The sequence below is a fragment of the Scatophagus argus genome, chromosome 5 (assembly GCF_020382885.2).
Source record: "Scatophagus argus isolate fScaArg1 chromosome 5, fScaArg1.pri, whole genome shotgun sequence".
NCBI lineage: Eukaryota > Metazoa > Chordata > Actinopteri > Scatophagidae > Scatophagus > Scatophagus argus.
This window is the reverse complement of record NC_058497.1, coordinates 2,738,763-2,764,151: the sequence shown is the minus strand read 5'-3', so window position 1 is coordinate 2,764,151 and position 25,389 is coordinate 2,738,763. Positions and strand designations below refer to the sequence as shown.

Here is a 25,389-nt window from a genome sequence, read left to right as displayed (position 1 = left end):
GCTCCAAGAGCCCAGTGTCCTCTGCCTGCAACACCCCAACCCGCACACCCCTCAGGCGTGAATATTGGACTTACAGAAATTGCTCGTGAATGCTAACGTTGCCTCTGTCTCTGCCAAATATATGAATAAACAACTCTTCGCTTACTAGTTCGCTACATAAACTTTATACGTGACAGAAGTGTTGCATTGCCCCCAAGTGGTCAAACAAAATGAATGAATGCAGATTTAAAATCCAAATAATTTAAATTAATGTTGTGATACAAGCAGCAAGTTGCACTTTCTGTCAGGAAATCTGCCACAAAGGCACAATATTCCTGGAATCCAAGCGCCAAACAAGACACCGAATGTCTATCTTCTCAGTACAAAATACTAATTCATCTGATTACAGTTTTTAGGCTGACAGTCTGTATAAATTGTATAAGGCAGTATCAGACACGTCTGATGTGTGTTGGCATTTACATGCAACATTCAAGTTCCAGAAGAGGACTGGTAGTTCAGGTTTGTTTTGTCAGTGACTAGAGGTCATTGTTCAGCTCATGGGCATATGGGAAATCAAACAGCCAATCATATGCTTCACACTGTGGGCCTTAAAAAAAACAAAAAAAAAAACAAAGCCTTTAAGGAACAGACCAACTCAAAATTGAAATAGACATCTAGTACACATGAAATTGCAGGATTTTTGGAGATATTAGCTGCAGAGATTAGTTGTTTTGGACTTAAGACCTTTTCATTTGACCTTTGGACAATTTCATTTGACAATTTGAGTTTCATTTCAATGTTTAGTTGGTTAAACTGGGTTGAATGGTGGCATTAGTATTCTTTAAAGAGAGAAGAAACAGAGTGACAACAGGTTGTAAAAAAAGCACTGTTTATCACGGTAGATACTTCAAACTGATCAGTACCCATGACATTGCACAATACAAAGGCATGAAAAAAAAAACGTAACATTAAAATAGGTATTGCATCTTCCAAAAGCTAATTTTCCATTCATAAATACTTGTGATTTCAGTTCACTGTAGTTTCTTACAACAGAATCACAGAGTTGTTTTCTAAATAGCCAGAAATAGTTTCTAAAAATCAATGAGCGTGATGTGACACGAAAAATAACAATCAGCAGACATTCTGTGGATGTGAAGTGTCATTTCTTTTATACAGTACAACACTGAAGGCCAAGAGCTCTCTGTAGACAAGGAGTGGCAGCAGCCCATAGGAGCAGGGGCTAACTCTGCTGAGAAGACTGTTCTGCTGTGGTCATGTGACCACTGAAAGGTGCCAAGGCCCAACACAGATGGTGAGATGGGGGGGGGGATGATGATTTTCTGTTCTGCTGCCCCGAGTCCTGTTCCAATCAGAGCAGAGCTGGTTAGAGCTGTGGCTCTGACATAACATTCATTCATTTTATTTGATGACCTTCAGGATATTTTCCTATGAGCTGAAAACATTATTGGAACTGTTCATGTCCACAAGAGTTCAAACTCTGAAAAGGGAAAAGTCTGACATTTTGGGAAATATCTTTATTAACTTTCTTGCTGAGAGTTCAATGGGAAGTTCTAAGCCACTCTGTATGCTAAATATGAAGCTAGAACTTCAGTTAGCAAGACTGGAAGGGGAAAACGGCGAGCTTGGCTCTGTCCAAAGATACCAAAAGTTCACTAATTGGCACATTATATCTAAGTATAAAACAGTTGCTGCTAGCAGCCCAAAGACCAAAAAGTTCTCATATATCACGACTGGCTCCAGCTAAATATTTAGCATCTGGCCGTGAAAATGTTAAGGATCTTCTCATCTAAGTGTTGACCAGTAAGGAATAGAAATATTTCCCAAAATGTTGAACTTCTATTTTTATCATCAACAAATCTGACAATCAATAATAAAAGTGAGTATTTCTTTCTTTTCTCTTTTATATCCCAATAATCGGATCTCTGGCTTTCTGACTGCTGGTCAGAAAACAGACAAAACAATCTTCTAAAGTTAGCACATTTTTACATTGTAATATCTTTTCTTCTGAAGAGAAAATAGAGAAAAATTCACAAAAAGTGTACATGTATACTACATCCCTTCACTAAGCTAGGATGTCACAGGGATTATTTGAACAATGGCTGGGCTTGCCAGACTCATGTGTTACCCTTATCAGAACCTGACTGATCAGTCAGCAGGCATGTCAGTGTGTGACAGGGAAGCAACAAGAAATTACTCCCGTTATGTCTGAGATCATGTAAAAAGAGTGCCTCCATGACAGCTTGTCCACCAGAGAACACTGCCATGTTGAGTTTCACACATTTTCACAATGTGCCGCTCAGTATAAAATGGTCAACACTGGATAATCAGCCCGGTGTAACCATGCCCCAATCACAATGCATGTGACATCTCAATATTTAACTTTACTTGAACGACACACAAGAAAAAGACAAACCAGGAAATGAAAAGTCGAGGGATAATGAGTTCCGTTATATTTACACGAACTCCCCTGTTTACTTATATGAATAAAAATCATAAAGTGTCATTTAGGTGCAATTTTTCCTGTCAGTCAATCTCAGTATGTGCACACCCACACTGTAAAAATCCTGTATTGATTTGTCGTGTCCAGTTTGTACCTGTGTCGCGGGGATAGCAGCCCCTCTCCTCCTAACTGGGGTTGGGTCTCTCTGCAGACTTCTGAATCTGTATGGGGAAACACAGGGTGGAAAACAGACAGGCAGCAGTTACAGTATGTGCTCACAGGGTGACAGACAGCTGTCTGTGGCGAAGCAAGAAACTCTGAACCACCAAGAAGATGGCCACAGTCAGCTGCCCCACTTACTCTAACAGATCAGTTTTCTTTCCCTCTTGGTCAATGAACGAGGAGGCTGATTGTGTTGATCAGAAGGCATTATTAGCAAATCAAAAGCAGACACGCTCCTCTGAACTGTATTTCTAAAACATGTAGAAACTAGATGTAGTTTTGTGAAACAACCAGAGGAGGGCAGGAGTGCTCTTTAGCCAACACCAGGCTCTTAAACCAAGAGAAAGCAAGACAACACAAAGATACTAACAAACAAAATAACCACTGAAGACCAAAAACATGAAGAGAAGCATCAAACTGAGCAGACCAGAAAACAACAAAAGGCTGCATTATATGATTTGAAATTCAAGCCAAAAACAAGAGATGAGTAACTGTGAGCAGAGGGAAATCTGTAACAAGATCTTCCACTGAGCTGCAGATGGTTGAACTCAAATCAGACACCAACGATAAAAGGCTGAATTTGGAAATGAGAAGAAATAGCTCAACGACAGGCAGAAATGTTACTGTACCTGTGACTGTTCTTTTAGGAAATCTGGTAGCTGAAATTCACCTTTAAAGACCTGGAAAAACAAAGGACCAGGTTTAGAGCTCCACAAACTCATCGACTCTTCATGAATTCATCAGCTGGATCACCATGATGAAGAGTTACTGGATCATTAGTTCACTTTCATGAAACTCACTTTATGACAGTATTCTACAACTACTAGGCCATTACTACTGAGTTTTCCCTCAGTACCTTCCTAATTACTGCTTACTGATAGTAAATAAGGAAGTTGTTGTACATGAATTACGATCTCATTCTAAAGTGAGGTCTTGCTCATAACTAATTCACTGGTAGTTTGAGTTGTATTAACAAGTGAATTAGTTATGAACAAGACCTTCACATGTACCGAGTTACATATTCTTCTACCACTTCGATAAGGTCCATAGTGAGCAAAGCACATTAAGACCCTAACTCAACTTCCCTCCTTAATATCAATAAGTCAAAATGAGGAGGATGCTGAGGGACCTCAACTCTTCGTTAATGCCCTCGCAGGTGTGGAATGGAGTCATGCAGAATAAGGCATTAATAAGTGCTTTATAATGACTAATAAAGAGTCAAAATGGTGCAAATATGCATGCTAAAAAGCAACTAGTTAATGGTTAATGTGCGTTACCTAATCAAAAGCGTTATTGAATCCCTTAATAACACAGATCACAGCATCGTTCTACAGTTCATATGCAACAGCACGGTTATCACTGCTTAAAATGGATGCTGAGCTGACACAGTCTGACAGATGAAATCCATCTCAGCATGTATCTGACACTGCATCGCGGCATGGAAGGTGGAGGCGGAGAGCTGGACACACGCCAGGAATTTCATGCTCTCCTCCCAGTTTCATATAGCTTCCTCCTGTGGGGCTGACATGGGACCGGGCTGAGAGGCGAAAAGAGACACAGCGCAGGGCGTGTGTGAGAGCGTGTGTGTGTGTGTGTATCGGATTTGTGTTTCCTGGAAAAGAAACTCTCCTTTTCTTGCTGGCTTCAGCCACACAGTCAGCATATCCATGAAGTATTTCTGGATACTTCAGGATTATTACTAACATGTGTTTTATTTCTACACAGGAAGTCAGCATGAAGCAGTCATGCTGAATGAAAACAACGCCGGAGCAGAAGGTCGTTGTGTCAGCCAGAAGAACGTGGAGGGAAACTTGGGCTACGAGTAACAACAGTGTGTTGATGGAATACCAGAGGAATTGGACGGATAAACCAGGGGGCAGTGACGAGACAGAGAACCAACCTCCTGCAAAATCTGCCCCGTCACATTCTGACTGAATGTCCCATCCCATCAGAATGACGATTTTATTTATTTGTTTGCAATCATTAGTTTATCTTTCATAATAGTATTATATGCAGTGTGGTAATGTGTAAACCATCTGTGGTCTTTTCCTATATGTTGAATTATTATGTTTTGGCAGTGGTGGACTTATTTGACCCTTCATTTAACTACCCCACCCACACACACACACCAAAAGTCGAGACTGTCCAATCACAGCTTGGAAACTTTAATTAGGCCTGCCAAGCTCTAGTGTGCAGGAGGCTGCATGGAGAGACACACTCCATCCAAAGGGTGTGTAGAGGGTGGGACCTTTCTTTGATTACTTTAAAAAAAAAAAAAAAAAGCCAAAGGCAAAGTTTTAATCATTCAATTATTCTTCTACTGAAGCCAAATTTCAAATGTAAATAAAATCTATGTTATAATAACTAACAGTTGAGCATATATCTAACACGCATGTTGATTGTCCAAGTATGTTTTTGCATGGTGAGCGTGTCAACAGTGAAATAACTACTTTAGAGAATGTGAAGTGGTAAAGTGGGATATTCATCTGTATCACAATCCCCATATCCAAATTTCATAGCTTTGCTTTTTGAGCAGTGAACAAAGAAATAAAATGCAAACATCAGCAAAAAAGAAAATAAAATAGCATCATAGTCACTATAGTCATATGACTCACAGGAGCTCTTTTTCATCACATTGGTAAAAGGACTTCCATAATTAAGTGAGATTAGGTTAAATAAGTCCTCCCATGCTTTATGTCCAACATGAATGTTTTTGTCCCTCAGCACATCCCTTATCTTGATGACATGTCTATCGTTCAAGTTGTATCTGGCACGAAGCAAAGGACCCTGGCATTTGCAGATATTTACAAAGCAGATGCAAATGGAAGACATTCAGGGCTAAACAAACACATTCAGTAGAAGAGCGGCTTCAGCTCTGCATGCTGTGTGTTGTGTCGTGTTTGGTTGTGTGGTTTCTCATTGCTTTTGCACTGCTGCAGCTCGTGTTGTTTTGACTTCCCGCCTTTGTCATCAACTTGAAATATACCCAAATCATCCCCAACATCAAAGCCAACCGCAGACAAAGCGAGGATTTAGACAAAACACAAGGGCAAAGATCAACTGGAAACAGAATTACACAACTTTTGTGTACTATCATTTTAATCTCAAACTGCTGCACAATCCAGCTCGGAATGTTTAATATTCATCTTTTTTATGGACAGTGGGTTTCTATCACAGAGACAACAGACAGTGTTGTATTACTGTAATCATGATTTGACCCCCCCTCTCCCATTTAAACCCGTGCTGGACCACCTGCAGAGAAGGTCAAAAGTCCTGTGCGCCCCTCATGGGCTTCAGTGATGAAAACTTCTCCAAAACACAAAACTCGTTCCTTAATCCCCATTGCGTGCCTTCATGCATGCTTGCGTGTTTGCCTGAAGTCGACATGGGGCCAGCAACAGAATGTAATCTCAAATTATTTCCAACACCAGAGACAGAGAGGCGAGCGCATGTTTCTGATTTCCTCCTGGGTGCCATTTTGCAGCTTTCCTCGGCATACACAGGCTCAGGGCCAGACTGCTCCGAGCCTGTGCAAGCCTTCTGCTCAGACAGAAAAGGGCGAGCATGCAAAGGAGACGTGGAGCAGAATGCCCTGTGGTTGTGCACGAGGGTCACACGCTCAGAGTAATAAATCCGAGCGGTGCATGATTAGGAAATATACAGGAGAGGCCAAGCTGTCTGCTTTGCACGCTACAGATCAATCTGTCCTTCAGAAAGAAGACAGGCAGAGATGAAGGGCTGCCTCTGGGAAAGGCCAGACTCCATGTCTGCACGATGGGATCACTGCAGTAACATGAGGCCAGCCTGCTCTTGTCCTCAAGGTCTCTGAAGGACCTGTTAAAATGCTCATGAAAGGAGGAATATTCATAAGGTTTGCAGTCTGTTCTATTGAGTCAGATTAAACAAGGGACCTCTGGCTGCCAGTACAGGGCTCAGTCCCCAATCAGCTGACGGACAGAAATGATACTTTACTGCCTTCCTGTCATCTGTCCTGTTAAAGACAGAAAACTGTCCTCTGACGTTCATTACACTCTTTCCTCTAAACAATTACAACTACAGGAAGTCAGCATTTCTGTTCCAACTGTATGGTTTAACAGGCTGCATCACAGCTTTTCAGAAAACCTGCAACAAAACCTGCAACGTGTTTAGACCATAGAGCCACACAGAAATATTCCAGCCCCTAACTCTAACCACTGAGGCGTAGAACAAACACTCACACAACCTACCACAGCATGCCTCAGCAGAGCCAGGCAGTGCCCACAAGGGGAGGGACCAGCACGGCTGGGTCAGCCAAGGCGCCTGCTGGTACAAGCAGCAGGTCAGTCCCAGTGTGGTGGTGCAAGCTAAACCTTGCAGTGGTTCACCCCCAGTATTATGGCTAGAGATCCCTGTGACTAAGCCCGGTCTCACGAGGGTTAAACGCGGTAACAGCCCAGTGCATTCAAAAGGCTGCCAGTGTCAAGCCTCGATCAGCAGGGGAGAATGTTTCAGCTACTTCCACCCTCTCTGGGAGGAAACTTTCCAGAGATATTGTTACTTCAAACAAAATGCCTCTATTCAAACTGCACGCTAAGACTCTTCAGCAGATGGGTGTGTATGCATGCTCTACTGTTTGCACAGGCATGGAAAAAATATCTAATATCTTTTTGGCACGTTGTTACCAGGGGCCCTAAATCCACTCAACACACACACACACACACACACACACACACACACACACACGATCAAAGTGGTTAAATTTTTTTAAGTCAGGTCTTGATTATCACATCTCGAATCACATATTTTTTCACATAAAGGTGTCTGTAGCTTAAAGGTACGGACACCCACACAATACTGAATGTCAAGTCAGATTCATAAGCTTGTTCTTGTTCTTGGAACTTGCTTTCACACTACCAAGTAGCATGTCAGAAACAAACAACACCTAGAAGAGCAATCACAATGTTTCTGAAAAATCTGTTAACTCCAAACTGGGTTTAAGACAAATCCAACAAGCATGATTGGAATTGCTCTCAACTTTTCCACAAGGTGAAGCCTGTCTTGAGATATAAGATCTGGTCGTTAGTGCTGCGAACAGTCTACCTAGCTGTAACTGAAAATTGTAACTGGACTGACAATACAGGAGCTATTGACCACTTAAAGGCAGCCAACAGTACACAGCTCCCCACTATTTGTTCTTTTCATGCTTAAAGAGTAAGTATTTAGAAAATGTGCCGTGCGACCCCACTGCTTCCTTAAACTCTCTCCAATAAATCTGTGTCTTTCGTGTCTTTGCGATCTCAACACAATATATATTACAAATATATTGTATTACAAGGCAACCTTTCAAGTTACAAAATGTCATACGCAAATCCCCTGGTTCCACCAAGTTTCTGATGGTGTCATGAGATACAAAATGACCTCAAAAGGGTACTTTGTTTTAAGCATACTAAGGCCTCCCCTGTGTAAAGACAGAAGAACTATTTAACTCCAGTCTCACGTGAGTAATATGAATGAAAAAAGAAATGTGAGTAGATCTGGCAAACACAAACTCAATTCAACTCTGAGGTAAAGGAGTAAGAGACATCGATCAACGAACACTTCATGTGAGGTCCTCATTAATAAATCTCCTAGCCACTTTCTTCTTTCCGTGCTTGTCCAGCTGATGGTTTCAAGAGTGCAAGTCTCTGCTGAGGTCTAAGAGCCAATGAGTGCAATGATGGCCGAGCACTGATGATGGTCCTGGATCAATATTATATGATTAGCCTGCACATCATTAACTGTCCTCACATCGGTTTGAAGGAAAAGGTTCAGCCACAGAGCCAAAGCACAACACGCTGGATGAGGAACTCATCTTATTATTGTTACTGTGGAAAAACTGAGAACTTATTGATCCCAATATCTATTTCTCACCAGGGATCAGCGCAACTTCAAAGCCATTTAAAAGCTATTGATTGTGGCTTCAGGAGCCAGGCCCGACGAGCCTCATTTACAGCAAGCTGAAACAACATCTACTGACCAGCAGTCAGAGGTGAAGCAGTGAAGTGCAGAGGTCTAGGTGTTATCATCAACGTGTATCTCAATGCAACTTACACAGGATGCTTGGGTTCATATGAAAGTACATGCTTTTTGTTCTTTATCATCTTCTTACCTCTAATTCTGTGATAGTTCTACAACTGAGGACAAAAACCTGCATCTTTAAGACCCAACCCTGCTGAACTGGACTGGTACTGATAAATTTGAGACTTGAACTCAAGCTAAGACTTAAATCATGTCATTAATAAGTCCCTGTTAGCTTGCAATCTGGTGGTTAATGACTTATAAAAACAAATACCCAAACCACACCCAGCTCTAGTCTATAACTTGGACTGAAAGATTTATTATTTTTAATTTCATGACTGGTAATACTAAAAACTGTTGCAGACAAACAGATTCAGCTGTAGTGCAATTAATGTTGTGGCTTGGCCAAACTATAAAAATCTTGATAGAAGCTTGTCATTATTAAAATAAATGGCAGCCTGAAATAACCTTAGAAGGACCATAACATGCAACAGCAATATTTTATCTGATTCTAATAATGTAAACATGGTATGTGATGATAATATCTTGTGTAACTAGTCCACAAACATTAATATCAAAAATGTACAATTTAATTGTAATTTAATACTGGTCAGAAAAATCATTGCTATTTATCATATCTTTGTACAACAAAATGGCCTAACCTGAAACCCAATGCTTCCAGGTCAGGTACAGGAACTCTCTTCTTTGACTACAGATATTTATCAATAGGCTTCATTGGCAAACTTTTGTGGACAAGGTCCAGGCCTCCTGTCTGTATGTCCACAAATGAATCCCTGGAAGCTTTCAGGGTTAAATCAACAGAAACACAGATGTTCCAGGACAGATATGCATGGGCTGTGTTAACTGCTTTGTTCATAGGGCAGACTCTGCTTACAAGGATTACCTTTAAGATGGGTTTTTACTCACAGTACAAAGTACCATAGAGATAAGGGTGCTCTCAACAGGTCAAGCTTTCTTAATCATCCAATAATGCTCCACAAACATTGTTTGTTTGAATTGTCTCCACAATACAAACAAACAATGTGTTCCAAACTAGTTCTCTGCTGAGCACATCCAGGCTACATATGCTGTGGTGAAATCAGAAAAGCAGAAGAGACAGAGGGTAAATATTTGGATGGGGATGGGTGAAAAAAAAAGAGCAGAGAGAGCATTTCCATATGTGGCTTCATCATAAGGTTTGGTTCAGGGCTGGTTGCCAGATGTCTTCCACAACGTAGCACAGAATTTGAGGGTGGCCTTAAGTTTAATACCATCAGATATGTGATATTCAGAGAGGAATCCTATCCCTAAATAATAATCTCAATCTTAAGTGATGCTGTTAGCTCTTGAGGAAAAAAACTGGATTGTCTGACCCAACAAATATTTTTTTTAAAAAATGGAGAAAGACAACTTTTGATTCATCAGAGTTATCATTACTTGGCGCTACAGACACAATTCAAGCAGTACTGTGGTGGGGTCCCTGGCCTTGAGGTAAACGACCCCATTAGGTTCAATCAAACCAAACACAAAATGCAGATAGTGCAGAGTCAAAACCAGAAACAAATTCTGAGGATGTCGTCCTCATGCATTCTAACATGTATGAGAGAACTGACCACAGGCTGGTTGGAGATCCTCCTCTGTATGCAGGAACTCCAGGCCAGGAGGGACAGAGGGAGGGAGGGGGTGGCAAAGCAAACAACACAAGCCCTGCAGCTGGGTTCGATGCAGGGGAATCACACTAATAACCTGCAGATGTACACAGCATAAATCTGAGCAAATGAGCTTCATCAAGCACATTTTGTCATCAAAACCCATAAGCCTATTCTGTAAAGAGTGTTACCTATTTGAAGAAGCAGAGGCAGAGGCAGAGGCAGAGACGCAGATATTTACTGCATCCAAAGTACGTCAACAGGATGACAGGCACGTTTGAAAAGCACTAACATGCACAATGTAATGATAACACAGATGGACCAGTGAAAGGATCTGCTATCTGACCGGCACAATGACATATCAGACAGAAAAATGGTGTATGGAGATGTCGCTTTACAAAAAATGTTTTTCACAAATGTTTTTCTTTGTACCCATCTTACAATGAGACACTGTGCTTTAAGCAGCAGCTGACTTTAACACAATTAATCAACCACAGCTGTCTGTAATGACTGCAAGCAGTATTTCAAAAGTCATGGGGCCAGATGCTTTAGGCAATGTTTCTATATAGCATCCTGATCTGAGTGTCTTCTTTTCAGTGTTTCCAATGAGCAGGGAGCATATGTACGGAGGATATGGACGGAGGAGCAAAAAAATTTTTTGTCAGCGCTACGCTAGGTGGACGGTGCATTGGTAAAATGTTTGGCTGTAGAAAAGATTTACAGATGGTGGTTATGGATTCTTGCATGTAACAATTTACGAACAGTAATGATGAGTAATAAATATTTCATCAAAGATGAGTAGTGGAGGTAGAACTCTATCGTGTCGATAGACATTGCTAAGCAGTGCTATGGTGAGCATGTACTTATTAGCCTGTCTATGGAGGCCGTCAGCGGCTTTAAGTTACACTTGAACCGCTACAGTACACATTGAAATTGTGCTGACATTTGCACTGAAATGTCATGTCTTTCTAATCAAATGATGATTTATAATAAATGAGCATCTACCATGCCACGCTTTTCTGCCAGAAAGAAATGTTGTATCAGGGCTCCACAAAAGCCTCGTAAATCTAAAAACTAAGTAGTAAAAAAAGAATTCTATTGAAGTTCAATTCAATTTATTTATATAGCACTAAATCACGACGAAAGTTGCCTCATGACACCTTGCAGACAGAGATGCATAACACCAGCGCTAACAACAGAGTGTTGGATTGACAATGACAGTGTTAGCAACAATAATGATGATAGTAGTAATTATCATCTCTGTTGAGATATGCATACCTCATCCAGCACCTTTGGGAAGAACTGGAACGAATATAGCCAGGCAGGCCTTTTAGTCCAACATCAGTGTCTGACCTCACAAATGCTGTACTGCATGAATGGACAAAAATTCCTTTCTTGTAGAAAGCCTTCCCAGAAGAGTGGAAGCTGTCTTAGCTACAACGCTGTACTGTACTGGCTGGATGTATTGAGAATGTAATGTCATCAAACTCCATGTGGTAATAATGAAGTGTCCCAATACTGTCTACATAGTGTAAGTGTTGGAAATGGCATTACTCTTCTGTAACAGTACACAATCCAGGTAACTATTGCATATATGTGTGAGCATGTTAATGTAAAACAGCTTTGGAGTTGTGAGAAAAATATGTTTCAGCCAGTTCAGCTGGCTTTCTGCTGAGCTGGGTGAAACACAACCTATCTCTGTGCTGAATGAGAAAAATCCATCTTGTGTGATTCTGGACCTGAAGGCAAACAGGCCAAGAAACTGTCAGACTATTTAGTCTAACCAGTAAGAACATCTTTTCCCATCTTGCTAGAACACAGCTTGCCAATTTCTCTGATTCTTCTGTAGAGGTCTGAACCTTGTCAACACTGAAGTAGGCTTGCAAATCCACTAAAGACTTCACTTATGAAGTAAATCTCTTTTGGATGACGCAATTTTAGTTATAAAAAAACATCAATGGCAAGCATAAGGTTTTCATCTTTGTACCTCAGAATGACAGATGATCATTGTTTTTCACTATTCAACATACAACAATCCAACTTTTACCAAAGGGAACATATTTCCATCTGTTTTTCCAAAGGTGTCGCAGGGTATTTAGAAAATGGTCACAAACTCAAAGAGGCATAAATATGCATCAGTTTGTGAGAAACTGCACCCAAAAATCATATCACGAAATACATCTGAAATGGGATTTTATGAAGACGTATGCTGCAATAAATATTGATCTTTGTATCAAATATGATAATAAATACAATATAATTGAGTCCTGATGACACTGTAGACAGCATTAACAGTACACTCCCCTACATTTGCCTTAACAAAGCTAGTTATAGTATAGAGTATAGAGAGTATAGAGAGCAAGCTAAGAGGTTTTTGCAACTCTACCACCTTGCCTGTAGTTTCCACCTCTGTTTGTGGTCAGACACATTTTTTTCACAAGCACCCAAATGAAAAAGGGGGGAAAAAAAGTTCACTTTCCCTTTCAGATCGCACACTGCAAATGTTTTCCATTTGAGTCATAACAGTCCCGACAACGTGATGAATCGCACCAAATTCATTCTTTCGTTGTGTCCTTGTGCCCCCTTTTCGGTTCCCCTCAAACAAATGGAAAAGCAATCCAAACACTTTAGAAAAGTATATTGGCTAATACACTGAACTGGGTTAAAGACAAACCCACCATGCACTATTGGCTTGTCTCTCAACTTTTCCACAAAGAGAAAATCAAACCACATAGCCCATTGAGCAACATCCAGTATCACACAGTCAAAACTCACATTATAAATTACATTACAAAATACTCTAAAACTTCATATACACACCAGAACTCAGTAACAGAGTGCCCTGATTATTTAGGCTTCACACAGGTTTGTGTAGATGCTTGCCCCTTGGCTGTTCTATATTTGTGCTGGTGTACAGTACAAATCACTGCTTTTGTTACCAGGGAGACACTTCCTGTTGGAATGGGAAATGGCAGGAAATAGTTTTGATGCTTTGCTGTAACATCACTACTACATGACAAATCACATCCTGTGTGTCACACAGGAACACAAAACTAAACACAAATAGAGCACAGACACTTCCAGTGAGAAAACTTGACACTGATGCCATTCAGTGAAGACAGAGGAATGTCAGGTTTGACACACAGACCAACTTATTAGCTCAATAGCACTTTTTATTCCTCACGCTATGGGTTTGTGCTGACTGATATATGGTAAGCAAGGTAATTCATTATTTTATCTCACTAACTGTTGGTCCAGTTCCCCTCGGGGTTTTGTGTCTCTCCCTCTGTATCCCTCTGCAGGTCTCTCTCCATCCAGATGTACATGCTGAACTGCATCCAGCCCTCTGACAAACCCAATGTCTACAGTCAACATGTGCCCATGTTGCTCTTCTATGTAGTGCTATTATAACTAACTTAAACAACATATCAGCTAAGAAACAAATACATACAATACATAATCTTTAGAATTCCAATTATAACAACCTGTCATGTTTGTCCTTTGTAATTTATGATGTTAATTGCATGTATGCTCAAGGTTTCTTCCTGTTAAAAGGGAGTTTTTCCTTGCCACTGTCTGCTTGCTCTGGGTCTCTGCAAAGCATCTAGAGACAATTTTGATTGTATAGGTGCTATATAAAAAAATTGAAAATTGAAATTGAAAGGTTGATGCTGACATTGTTTCAGTGTTAAGCATTTTACATAACTGGGTCAAAAGTATGTGGACACCTAAATATTACACCCAAGCTGTGTCAAAATTATAATTAATAATTATGGGTGTTTATGAAAATAACTGAATACTATTACAAATCATGTTCACTTACTTTTGGCCTTACAATGTGGTGAGATTTCAATTGAGTAGCAATTTGTGTCACACAGACACACCGCAGCTTAATTTCAAGGTAAACCTTTATGTAAGTATAATAACAGGCATTATGGCTGAGCAGACAAAATGTTTTAGGAAAATTCTCAGATACCTGGAAAAAGTTCCAAGCTTTGTGCTTGGAAGCAACAAATCTTTTAGGAATGTTTGGACAGCAGTTCCAAATGGGAGAGGTCGAACTTGGAAAGCACACTAAAAGTCAATGGACAGACATTGTTCATTCACATCATCACTAAACTGCTAATGCAACTATAAACAACACTTCAACAACACAACATTTCACTATTTTTCAAACTTGTTTTCATGTCAAAGGATACTACAACACTGCACTGTTTCAGTCTACCAGCAGTGGACAGCTAAAAATTTACTATCCAGTCATCACCGGAGAGAAATGCAAACTAATGGAAAGTACAGCCACTCTTTTCCTCTATCGTAAGCTCGTGTCTACAGGGACAGCGCACAGTGTGAGGTCATCTTCTTCACAGCACTCTTGATGACTTACAAAAATTCACCAGTGTCTCACAATATACGTGCTATCACGACTCACTGATGTTAGCATCTCTTTTATTGCCCAATTCAACACCTTGAGAAAATGGGTCCCCAGGAGGACATTGAAACTTTGCCTGCGCAGACGTTGAGAGATAAAAATAAAACAGACAATCACGTCCCTAAGCTCAGACATACACTACACAACCCAAAGAGAGGAGCTGCAGAGCATGTCACCTGATAGCTCAGCTCGAGGAAGACAATTTAATAAAACATATTCTGCTCCAAAAATAGCAAATGCCTTCCCAAGATATGAGAACGGTATGACATCTGGCAAGGACATCACTGCAGGAGCAAAAAAGACTGTACTCATCCACGCACACACTTACAAACTTAATGTAAAGATAAGAACAGATCAGCTAATCGTTAGGGTGGTGATTCAACCTCTGTATCTTCCTCCTGCCCACAGGTCAAATTTCCTTTAAGCAAGACATTGGAAAAGGAATGGTCAAATGTATGTGTAACAGGCAAAGATATCCTGATGTTTAATCCCAAGTAACAATCAAGCTAAAGAAATATTCTACATTTCGATCTTCTATTTTCATTTTCTTCATCATTCAACTTGATAGCGTCTCTAAACTGGACCGCCAAAGTCTTTTAAAGTGCACAATCATGTTTAAAACAGACCTTCTGTAATAAACCTAACATCACTAGGAAATCATCAGGGTGAGTCACAAAAGATATTATGCAACTCTTTTCACAGGTTGAGTGGTACATGTACAATTGATGGAGTGCCTCTCTAGAATGATGGTTTGATGAGACTCTTCCTGTGGGACATTATTATGCAAAAGTCAGATAAAGTTTAAAGTTGCATTGTGTCATTGCTGAAGTGACATTCAAATCAGTGACGCAAGTTTTAATTATAGTTTTAGCAATCCCTGAAAGTGCCTTTCATTTCAACCTATCTGTATGTAGCTGTGGTGATGCTGAACGTGTTGAGCCAGGGAAGCGCCATTATTTGCATGCATTCTCTATGGAAAATGGATAATCAGTATATGTTATCTGGAGTGAATATGTACCAATTTAGTGTAACAGCAGTATGACTTCTTCAAAGGAATAGCTGATAGATCCGTAACACTCTCATATCTGTGCACTAAACATGAAGCTATAAAGAGCATCCAGTTAGCAGAGCTCACTACATTAGGAAATCAGAGGCCCTAAAATAAGGACTGACGCTTTGCCCAGGGCAAATAAAACACCACAACAGGCTAGTAAATCTAGCAAATCACTTGCTCAACCAGGCGGGTAGCAAAAAAAAAAAAAAAGAATCAAACACACTGTTTTTTGTTTTCTGGAGCTGATGATGGAAGTCTCTAAGAGTGAGCCATCTCGATTACTTTTCATGACTGTTAAGACTTTTGCACGGTACCGAGGAGGAACGTCAGAAAACTGTGGCAGGTAAAGACATTTATGAGGTGAAGCATAAGTGAACAATTTAATTGTTCTGACAAAAGGAGGTTGCGCGGTTTGTCTCAAATTTGAGAGCAAGATAATAATAAATAAAACAATTTGTTGTAGGGGCAAGTAAAAATGGATTCAGTACAAAAACCGAAGTGATGAAATGAGAAGTTGTGGTTTTCTAGAGGGTTATGCACTGGACTTCAACAGCAGTCTCTGTCTTTATGCTAAGCTACCTGCTGACTGGAACTTCATAATCAAATGTGAATGTGACTAAATGTGAATGATATCAATCTTTTGATCCAACTCCCATTAAGAAAACAAATACATGTGTTTCTCAAAATGATAAATTATTCCTTTGAAATTCCTTTCAACTGCTATCAGGATAAATCATTTAAAGTTTTAGTGCTTAAGAATTCCCTCACACACATGAGAAAAACATTGTAAATAGAGTATTCATGTACTAATTGGTACTCACCCTCCTGGTGTTGTCCAGCACTTTGGGGTCAGGCCGGCCGTAGTTGGGAGGGTTGGCATGGGGGTCGTAGCCCAGTCTGGACAGCATGGGGGCGATGACGGCCATGTCCCTTACCACGTCAGCAGGAATCTTCCCCACCCATTTGGACAAGGCCTCCACATTGACAGGCTTGATTACCTGGTCTGTGGACCTCTCCACCCTAACACAAAAGAAAGAGCTTGTTTCAGCTGGGATCTGTAGTACAAAGATAAGTTTCAGGTTTTTCTTTGTTGCAGAAGCAGATACCTAAGATGGCAGGTTTTAATCCCACATGGGTCACGTCACCACCAAATGGTTGCATCTTTTCTGAATACTGTACTTGTTAATGTACGTCACAAAGTCTTGGTAAAATGTATTACTTTCAGATGTTGTAAGGTGCAAAACAAAGCTGAAGTTTTAACTGAAGAGACATAACCAAATCAGACTGTGGCTGCATGAATAGAAGCGATGTGCTGCAGTCTCAGCAGCTCAAAGTCGAAGAAGAGAGTGAACTACACTGCAGCCAGGCTATAATAACCACAGAACAAACCGGGGCCTCGCATCACGGGTCATCACGACAATTAAGCAGTTGCACTTTTAAAATTATTCCTGGGACATGTTGAAAGTTACTGACTCACTCCATGTTTATGAATTTTGCGTAATTAGCAATCCTCCCTAATGCACAAACAGTTCCCTTTGAGCCTTTTGCAACCAAGTGAAATAATTAACAAACATTTAACACTGTTTACAGTTAACAACAGATCATCTCTCCATACTGTTCACTGTAAGCATATATTATTCTGCCTGTAATTGGACCATGCGACACTACTAAAAACGGCCTTCTGGTCTCCCACTCTCAGCAGGTCATTACTGAACAAGTGACCTCTCACTGTATCACATCATTCATCCATCAGCAAGCATCATATGACTGAACATCAATGATCAGTCTCTCAGTTTCCTTGAGCTCAGTTATTCAGCTTAATCTCACAGCCTATGTCAAAGGGTAAATACTGTTAAAAGCTGTGCAAGGTCATCAAGTCTCCAGACAACACTACACAATCAGCACAGAAATAACCTGCCACAGGCAATGTCTACGATGCTCCACACTCTGCTTTCTTCATAACATCAACCTCAAGTGTTAGTTTTTACAGGAATTCAGGCTTCTTGGTAAATTATTAATTGTCTGCAATTAAATATTTAAAAAGCAAGTGGGTTGGAGCTGCTGGTCTGCAGCTTTTGTTTTCTGTAATGTAAAGTTTACCACCATTGACCATCTAATGTCAGATCTACTATGATATAAATCACAGCACTCTTTAAACCTAACAAACCAAGGGGTACGCTGACAGCCACCTATTAGTTCACTACATTAGTGCAGTAAATGTTTGCAACTTACATGGACCTGGCTGACAAATACCTTCCTCCCGTGTTGTATTAGAGACAGACTGGGTGAGACAGAGCTTCATTTCGACTTCTGAAATAGATTCTCAGTTTTTCAGAATGGACTATGGAGAGACAAAAGGTTGCTGAACACATTAAACCCATAAACTATGGGTTTAAAGGGAACTATGGGAACTTATGGTCTTGCAGTTGAATGCCTTCATGCACCAGTTAAGTTGCAGTTTACATCTCTGTCTGTTCACATGGTGCAACAACAATCACGTGAAGCTCAGTATTATCAAACTAACAAGCTTGTGATGGACTACAAAGCTTCAGAGGTGGACGTTGCTCCAAAGAAGCAACAGTTTCTAAAACATGGAGGCTTCACACACTTGTTCAAGCTGGCGGCACAGAAAACGTTAAGACGTCACAGTGAAGTTGACCTTTGGGACAGAAAATGTCACCATTTCATCATTTTATCCTATTAGACATTTGCGTGAAATTTTTCAGCTAGTGCGTCACAAGATGCTGTGTTTGCACGTAAACAAGGTTTTAAGAACACAAAAGAGGATCAACAAGATGCCTGTAACTAATTCTTATTTTCATTATCAATTAATCAGCCAATCATCATCATTTTATCTCACAGGTGAAGAGTGAGAAATATATCATAAATTCACAAGTTACAAAGTGATAGCTTCAAAATAAAAAAAAAGTGTTCACATTAGATAGATTAGATTAGTTTCTTGTCAATTTGCTGTTTCAGCTGTAATCCCAAATGTATAGCCACTTTGTGAATATTCAGATCATTTTTCCACAGGTAGACTTAACTGGAGTACATCTGTGGCAAATTATATAGAATAAACATACTGTATTCTCTTTGTGAGGTACAGCGCATGTTAAAGATTAAGAAAGTTTTACAGTCTTAAACTTATAAGGAACCCTGTAATATTCTAGTCAGAATTTGTATTTTTAGGCACTTGTGCCTAAGCGTATACCATAATATGAAACCAGTGAAAGTGGCACAGTGAATTGGATTATTGCTAAACAGGTCAATGTGGCTTCCATTTAACCTGGTGCAGATCTGGGGTTCCTAACCCATCTGATAGGGTTGAGTGAGCACATGACTGAAACATGTACTCAGTACAGATAACATCCTTTTAATAAATACGAGTATCATCTGAATAAAATGTGTCAATGTGTGTGTACTTATTCATTCAAGTTTACTGAAACTAAATACAGTAGCTCTCTTGTGATCAAAAACATCGATATGAAATTCTGAAGCTGTAAATAGTCACCTTACAAATCCAGCAACTTTTGATCATCCCAATTTTGGGCATAAAATAACCAACTTCTGATCAGCCCATTTTGAGTACAGAAACTGAATCAGATAGTGGAGTACTTGCATACATTACTACTGTACTGGTCACCTTACACACTTCTTCTATTATCCAAGTGATTTTTTAAGAAAATAATTGTGACACATTCGAATATACAACTTAAGGTACACTGATGTATAACCTGAAGTAAACCAATAAAGAAATGTAATCTACTCTTTCTTGTGGGTTAGTATGCAGTAGGAGTTAGTTTTTTTTAATCCAAATAAATTGACAAAAGCATCAAGCATCAAGACTGAAAATTTACATTTACCGGTACTCAGTTATACAACAGCTACACAACTAAAAGAAATTAACATCAAAAACTGAACTTAAAACAGCGAAGTATGGTGCCAGACATTTCCTCAAATTTTTTACTTAAACAAAATGTAAGATTGGAATTTTAAAATTGGCTGAAGAACATTTCCTTCTTGAAATAAAAGCCCCCTCTGGTGTACTGAAACCAAAATCCCTGAAAGCCACTTCTTTTGATGCCCCTGTCCGTTGCTGATTTTCAGGTCACGCTCTCTTCCCCTACATGTCTATTTACCATCTAGAGTCCAACTTCTCCATCCCTATGTTTCTTGTCAGACTCTGTACCTCAATATGGCAATTCACTTCCCTCTAATCCATTTACTTTGCAATTGAATCTTTACACTGTACGGGTATAGTCTCCTGCATGATTAATAGAGTGAGCTGGTTTTGTCATCTCAGGAGAATGGTGGAGATGGTTTCTGAGAGACGGGCCATGATCCAAATATCCACTCTGCAACAAATGGGCAGGGAATCACTTTAGGCAACTCCATCAAGGCCCCAGAGGCTACTAAGTGTTGACGTGGAACATAAACTGATAAAGACAAAGACAGAGTATAGTGAACGCAGCTCAGCTTCACCGTCATGTTAGATACAGGCAATCTTATTGACAAAAGAAAGAAGGATCTCCTCTATATACCAACACACACATGCACGCACATATGCACACGCACACACAAATTTTTGTCATACATAAACATATGAGCTTTCTTTTTAACAAAAGCTGTTAGAAGTTGCAGGGATTGCATTTTCTATGGCCGTGTTTCACAACTTAGGGGAAGGGAGACCTTTGAGGAGGCTGGGTTAAAATATATTAAAAATGAGGGCATGTGGAAATACATCACGGAATGGAAACTTTATGGGAATATCCATGAAGAAGACAACTGACACAGCTTCTTCATCTTCTCACAGAGCAGAAACAGCTAATCAGTCATGCGAGTTAACTGCTCGCTACATCAGAACTTACCCTGAAAAAGTGCTTCCATCTCCCGTTAAGCTCATTAACTCATTCTTCAAAAAAAAAAAAAAACACCTCAAGCAAGAGCAAAAACTTTTCTCATGCAATACTTCAAGATACATTAATACAAATACAACTACTGACGCTAAGCTGTGACAACTCTGGCTTATAGTAATACATTCAAAATGGTACTCACAGGTCAGCAGGATTGATGAGTAAAAGCTCACCAGCTAAACTGACAAAGCAGCATCAACCTAGCCAACCAGTGGAACATCCTGACACCAAATGCTGGATGATCATATACTGTAGGCCAAAATGTACCTTATATGAACTTCTTATGAACACCACCATTACAAATTTAAAATGCAGTCTTAACTAACTGCATTCTAGTAAAAACTTAAGAGATAAAATGATTCATCAATTAGCCAATGCACAAAACCTAATTTTGACAATTAATCATTTTATTATTTTCAAGAAAAAGCATCCTCTGCTTATAACTGAAATTGCATCTCATTTGGAAAACTACCTTCATTCATATCACAATGACAATTTCTTGTTGAGCTCTATCAGAGTATGACTCAAGGGAACACAAATCCTCAGAAGTAAAACATGGAAATGCAGGAGACAATCTGCCAATAAATATGCTATGTGTTTGTTTCCCATCATCAATCTAAATTCATTTGCACCAACACTGCTGAACAAGTGACATACACACACACACGAGAGGCTTTAAATGTGATGTGACAAAAAAACCTTTCCGCCCGTCACATGACCACTTCCCTTCAGGCTGATGCTCTTAATGGCCTCTAGCTTGTCAATTATTCATTACAGGGCCTCCTTTACCCAAGGTGGTGTTCTGTATCACCAACGGCTGATAAGAGAGAATCAGATAGAGACATCAAGATCCCAAATAGGATGGAGAGTTAGGGAGGAGGGATAGAATGGCTCCCTGTACTGGGATAAGTAATGGAGCAAGTCACTCAGCTAGGCAGAGCCTCCACTAAATCAAGGCCAAGTAATTGATGTTAATGCTAAGACAAGGTCTCGTCATGGGGCCTGGTTGCCCACTGATTGAGATTTTCATGTAGATAGAGACCTGAACCCACAGGATTGTGGAGAGCGAATAGTGCTGGTGGTTGGGGAGGGCAAGAGGTATTTTCTGTCAGGTGTCATGGGGGTTGACTTTAATGCACTATGGCCAAAGCACTTGAGAAGAGGTGGGGTAAAATGTTTATGATGGTAAAAGGTAGTTCTCCTGCCCTGAAGGCTACTTTTGTATGGCCTTCTCTAACATCAAATTGTATCAAGACCCATTTAGGGGAGAGGTATGATGTTAGACCAAAGCCTGTAATAGCAGACATGTAGTCTGTGTACTGAATAAAACCTACTGTAGAATGCATACAGAGTGGAAACCTTTTAGACTACATTATTACACACGTAAAGAAGAGATACTTCTATGTAGTAAGTTCTAGCTTTAATGCTTTTGCCAGGAATGGTCACCACGGCATTCAAGAAAGACACAAAAACAAGTTTGTTAAAATGTATATGTATTTTCTGTTCATCTATTCCCTCTCATCTTAATTTTGACATGTTTAACCGATGAAGGAGCATTTTCACCATCTTTTGCAGCATGTACTGTTTTCAACTGTTGCTGGTTCCAGCGTCTTAAATATGAGGGGTTGCCATTTATCTGAGATTATATCACTGTAAACTGAATATCTCTGGTCAGACAACACAAGCATTCTGATGTCACCATGAGCTCTAGAAAGTTCTCTTCATTGGTTGGAGGAAGGCAAGACCATGAATGAAATATAGCAACAATAAAAAGGCCACAAAAATGGCTTGATATACTGACAGCCAGTTTGAAGCCGAACCAACCAGCTTTGTCAAAATTGAGCACAATTTAATCTATAAGGTTAAACATTATCCCAAAAAAACACACAAGAAAAAACAAACAGTCTATGCTATAAAGCCATTATAAATTGCAAATTACATATAAAGCAACATTTGACTATGAAGACATGACATTTTAGAGCAAATTAGGTATGTAATGGTAATTGTAAATGCGTACTGTAGCGGCTAAGCCTCTGAATAATAACTAAACTAACAACAAGTCGTAGCCCAGAATGTGACTTCTGCTTCTTTCTTTGATAAAATATTTATTGCTCTCTGTAAATATTCTTCAACATGTTACATACAAGTATCCATAAACTATCTGAGCAACACCTGAGTGAAAGTTTCTACCTGTATTGTTAGTGAGCCAAAGCACAAAGATGACACCTATCGGACTAGTGTGGTGTCCTACATACACTTAGCTCTAGAAACGGCTCCTTTATGTACATTAATAATAATTTAATAACAGTCTAGTATTTTCAAAGAAGTATTGCTACCATTCGGATGGCAAACAAAACCCAAGAGCTAGAGGGTCAGTCAGTTCCACTGTATGGGAGTACAGAACGTTTCCCAGTTAGTTACAGCAAAATGGAACAAGTGGATTGGACGAAAACTGTATGCTGACACTGTTCAACTGACGTTTATCATGATTTCTTGATTACCAGAATAGATCAAAAACAGACTGGAGCAGCTGGAGAGTCCATCTCCCCAGAGCATTCAGGCAGATTCAGGCTGTGCCAAAGCAAAAATGCTATAGAGTATTCCTTTTGCTGTGGTTTCTATTTCTTTTAATTTTCCCTTCTGTACTGAAAACATAATCAACTGTGGCAGCAAAACTGACATACATAACTGAATATGAAACTGTGTACCACTACAACCATAATGGCACAAAACTGAAATTCAGCATTATGGTGCATCTATGTGGTCTTACCCAGTAAGATTGTTTTACTCTGGAAATCACTGTTTTATCTGTTCCTGGTTGTGCCTATTAACATTGGACTGTTTGATGTAGACATGCAGGACAAGGCAGTGTCTCCATACCTATCCTCAGCCCAGCACAGAGGGCTCTGGTTAAGGTCCACATTCATTAATATTTGATAGGGATCAATTTGTGGAGGGGTGTCATATGCACTAAATGGCCACAGATCGGCATCTGGATCCCAAAGAGCTCTTATAGCCCTTCCCTATGCAGACATTTAGTACATTTTGGCCTCAGAGGTGTAGCACAGAAAAAAGTTCTGTATATGTTGCCTGTTTTATTCAAACATGATCCCCTAAGAGTTTCCCATGTCTGGACACTACTGATGACGAGATTGTTATGAGAGACAAGGACATTGTGGAAATTCTCTGAAACCCAAGAGTCCTCACTATTGAGTCGTAGCAGTTCAGTGTTGTTGTGGCAAGGCTGGAGAGCACTTGAGTCTCCATGGTATCTCAGCTTGAACCACAACATGACTGACAGCATCTTAAAATTAGCTTTTGATTTTGTTTTTCCCACAGCTTTAGTGTAAAAATCAGTGTAGATGTAGGATGTTTATCACTATGTTTACAACTTACATCCATAAGGATTAAACCTAAATCTGAAAGTCAAACTGTTTCATGTAAAATAAATAAATAAATAATAATAATGGTAGTAACCTCACTCACTTCTAAAAAGCTACCAAAATCTGATCTGAAATTTTTATTAAATGTTTCACAATAATAATATTTATTCATATTGTTACACTATATTATATATGATGTTATAAAATAATAATAAAAAAATAAAATAAAATAAAAAACAAATTTGACACATCTTACTTTTCACATGAAATCTACTCCAAATACCAGAAATGCTGGTTCTATTGAAATCTATTGCCATATGAAAGAAACTTTAACTGGGAAAGTTAATTAATCACAGCTGATATGACCAGCTGCAAGCAAAAGATGGCATTTTAACTGGGGAGACCAATGAGTAGTGCTGCCTTTGCTAATGATGAAGAGAGGGGAGCACAGTAAATCAGTGTATTTTGCCAGCCAGGATGTCAGAATTTAATTGCACAAGGGCACACAAACATATCTATATTCATTCTGTCTACTTTTGTATGTACAATTAAAATGCTCGCACTACAGAGCCGGTGAGCAGGGCTGCAACACAGCAGACAGAAGTGAACAAAAGACATTAAAATGTGTTAGCAGCTTTGTGTTAGCAGATACAGATCCACCAAAATGCCTGCACCGGCCTCCAATACTGAATCGGCTCGAACATCTCTAGAAAGGGCGATAAGAATGAAAAAGTATATACAGACTGTTGTCAAGATCTTAAGCATGAGTGCTGACAACTTCAGGTAAGAACTGCAGTATACAACAGCACATTCTAAATGAAGGTGGGCTCACTAGCTTCAGTACAGGTGACCTATTGCTTAAAGGACAATGAGCCATTCAATACTAATCATTTACATGTACCGCTTACCAAACAAAGGAAGATGACTGTGTCTCCTGGCTGGTAAACAACAGATGAGAAACTCTGTAACTTGATCAGATTAGACAAAAGTGAGATCTGTTACCAACAGCATCAAAAACAAAGGCTAAGCTCAAGATACAGCTGCAGGTTTCTCTAAGCTTCACTCAAAAGTCGATGCTTTTGTAGGGGTAAATTTGTTATAAAACCTATCAGGAACTGATCGTGGTAAAAAAAAATTTATAAACATGGTCTGACTGTTGGAACACATAGCTGTGAAAATGAAGACTGAAAGAGTTAACCGATTTCAAATACAGTGGTGAAAAGGAATGAAATCAGAAAATGAAAGGAGCTCAGTTGGTCTTAA

General features: G+C 39.6%; 1 protein-coding gene across 2 annotated transcripts in view; it reads right to left on the bottom strand.

The window, feature by feature from the left end:
- Window positions 1-851: 851 nt before the first annotated feature.
- Window positions 852-25,389, bottom strand: part of tpst1 (tyrosylprotein sulfotransferase 1) — a 42,831-nt gene continuing 18,293 nt past the window's right edge. The window contains exons 3-6 of one of the 2 annotated variants that reach the window (XM_046388429.1): window positions 16,652-16,850; window positions 3,292-3,342; window positions 2,595-2,661; window positions 852-1,339 (exon numbers count right to left, since the gene is read on the bottom strand). In XM_046388429.1, the coding sequence (XP_046244385.1) occupies window positions 2,626-2,661; window positions 3,292-3,342; window positions 16,652-16,850 (286 nt within the window). In that variant the 3' untranslated portion in view covers window positions 852-1,339; window positions 2,595-2,625. The remainder of the gene's footprint in view (window positions 1,340-2,594; window positions 2,662-3,291; window positions 3,343-16,651; window positions 16,851-25,389) is intronic. The other variant, XM_046388430.1, reaches the window with a different exon arrangement.